The sequence below is a fragment of the Hibiscus syriacus genome, unplaced genomic scaffold (genome assembly GCF_006381635.1).
Source record: "Hibiscus syriacus cultivar Baekdansim isolate YM2019G1 unplaced genomic scaffold, ASM638163v2 tig00110677_pilon, whole genome shotgun sequence".
NCBI classification, from domain to species: domain Eukaryota; kingdom Viridiplantae; phylum Streptophyta; class Magnoliopsida; order Malvales; family Malvaceae; genus Hibiscus; species Hibiscus syriacus.
Genome location: NW_024062821.1, coordinates 529,058 through 530,127, shown reverse-complemented (window position 1 = coordinate 530,127; position 1,070 = coordinate 529,058). Strand labels below are relative to the sequence as shown.

The 1,070-nt window shown below is 44.0% G+C and overlaps 1 protein-coding gene across 1 annotated transcript; it reads right to left on the bottom strand.

Moving 5' to 3' along the window:
- On the bottom strand, positions 1-741 carry LOC120138020 (ribulose bisphosphate carboxylase small chain-like). The gene is made up of 3 exons (XM_039153635.1): positions 737-741; positions 359-542; positions 1-235 (listed from the first exon to the last, which is right to left on the bottom strand). Exons 1-3 carry the CDS (start codon positions 739-741, stop codon positions 2-4), a joined length of 423 nt encoding a protein of 140 aa, XP_039009566.1. The 3' UTR covers position 1.
- Between the last annotated feature and the right edge of the window lie 329 nt (positions 742-1,070).

The window sequence follows — 1,070 nt, the reverse complement described above, 5'->3', positions numbered from 1 at the left end:
CTTATTCATAGCCTTCGGGCTTGTGGGCAATGAAACTGATGCACTGCACTTGAAGGACTTTGTCGAATCCGATGATTCTAATGAATGCCTTGGGGTATTCCTTCTTGCACTCCTCCAGCTCCGCCAGAACCTGGGATGAATTGGTGCACCCGAACATGGGGAGCTGCCACATGGTCCAGTAGCGTCCGTCGTAGTACCCAGGTGACCTGTGGTTCTCACGGTACACGAATCCATGCTGCACATATCATAATAAAAATAATGGTGGATGCAGAATTTTATGTTAAAAGCAAACTTAAAAGGAGATGCAGATAATTGATGCAATGGAATAGTTTATAGAGAGTTTAGAGCTTGAAAACACCTCTAATTCGAATTCCAAGCAAGGAATCCATTTAGAACGGAGAAGGTAGTCGATTTCCTTGGCCAATTGTTCGGTGGTGAGAGTGGGAAGGTATGAGAGAGTCTTGAAATTCTTCTTCCCAAGTGGAGGCCACGCATGTACTCCAAAAAAAAACCCAGAAAATTCGATTCTGTCCGGGTAATTTCTGTTCGAACACTAGCTAATTTAAGTGCTAATTAGCACAAGTCTCATTGCGTGACCAAGTACCTTCATGCATTGCACTCTGCCACCGTTGCTTGCAAGTGAAGTAATGTCATTGTTGGCCTTCCTGGTTCAGGGGAAAGCGGAGGAGCGGAGGAGCGGAGGAGGATTTGAGGTCGGTTGAGACCGTCGGCTCACCCCATGACGTAGCGAAAACAAAATTTGACAGTCTCACCAGCGATCCAAGTACGATAAATCGAAATCGGGAGGAAAAGATGCGAATACTTACAGTGGGTTCCTTGAAAAACAGCAAGGACATTAGCGACTAATAGTGTCGATCGGTTCGAATCGTAAGCCTCCACGAAATCACGTCTCGGCCTCTACTCAGTTCACCCGATTGAAAGCAATATTTGTTCCCAAAACTATTTTTGGGAAAAAAAGCTGAAGATTATGTGTGTTAAAAAAACGGTTGCTAGACCTTACACCTCCTTTTATATCCAAGTTACCCTAATCATATTAGAGATTTTATTAT

Excerpts from the sequence above, each read along its gene's own strand:
- LOC120138020 (XM_039153635.1), bottom strand. Across the intron at positions 236-358 it reads GCTTGGAATTCGAATTAGAG|CATGGATTCGTGTACCGTGA; the intron begins GTGTTTTCAAGC and ends TGATATGTGCAG.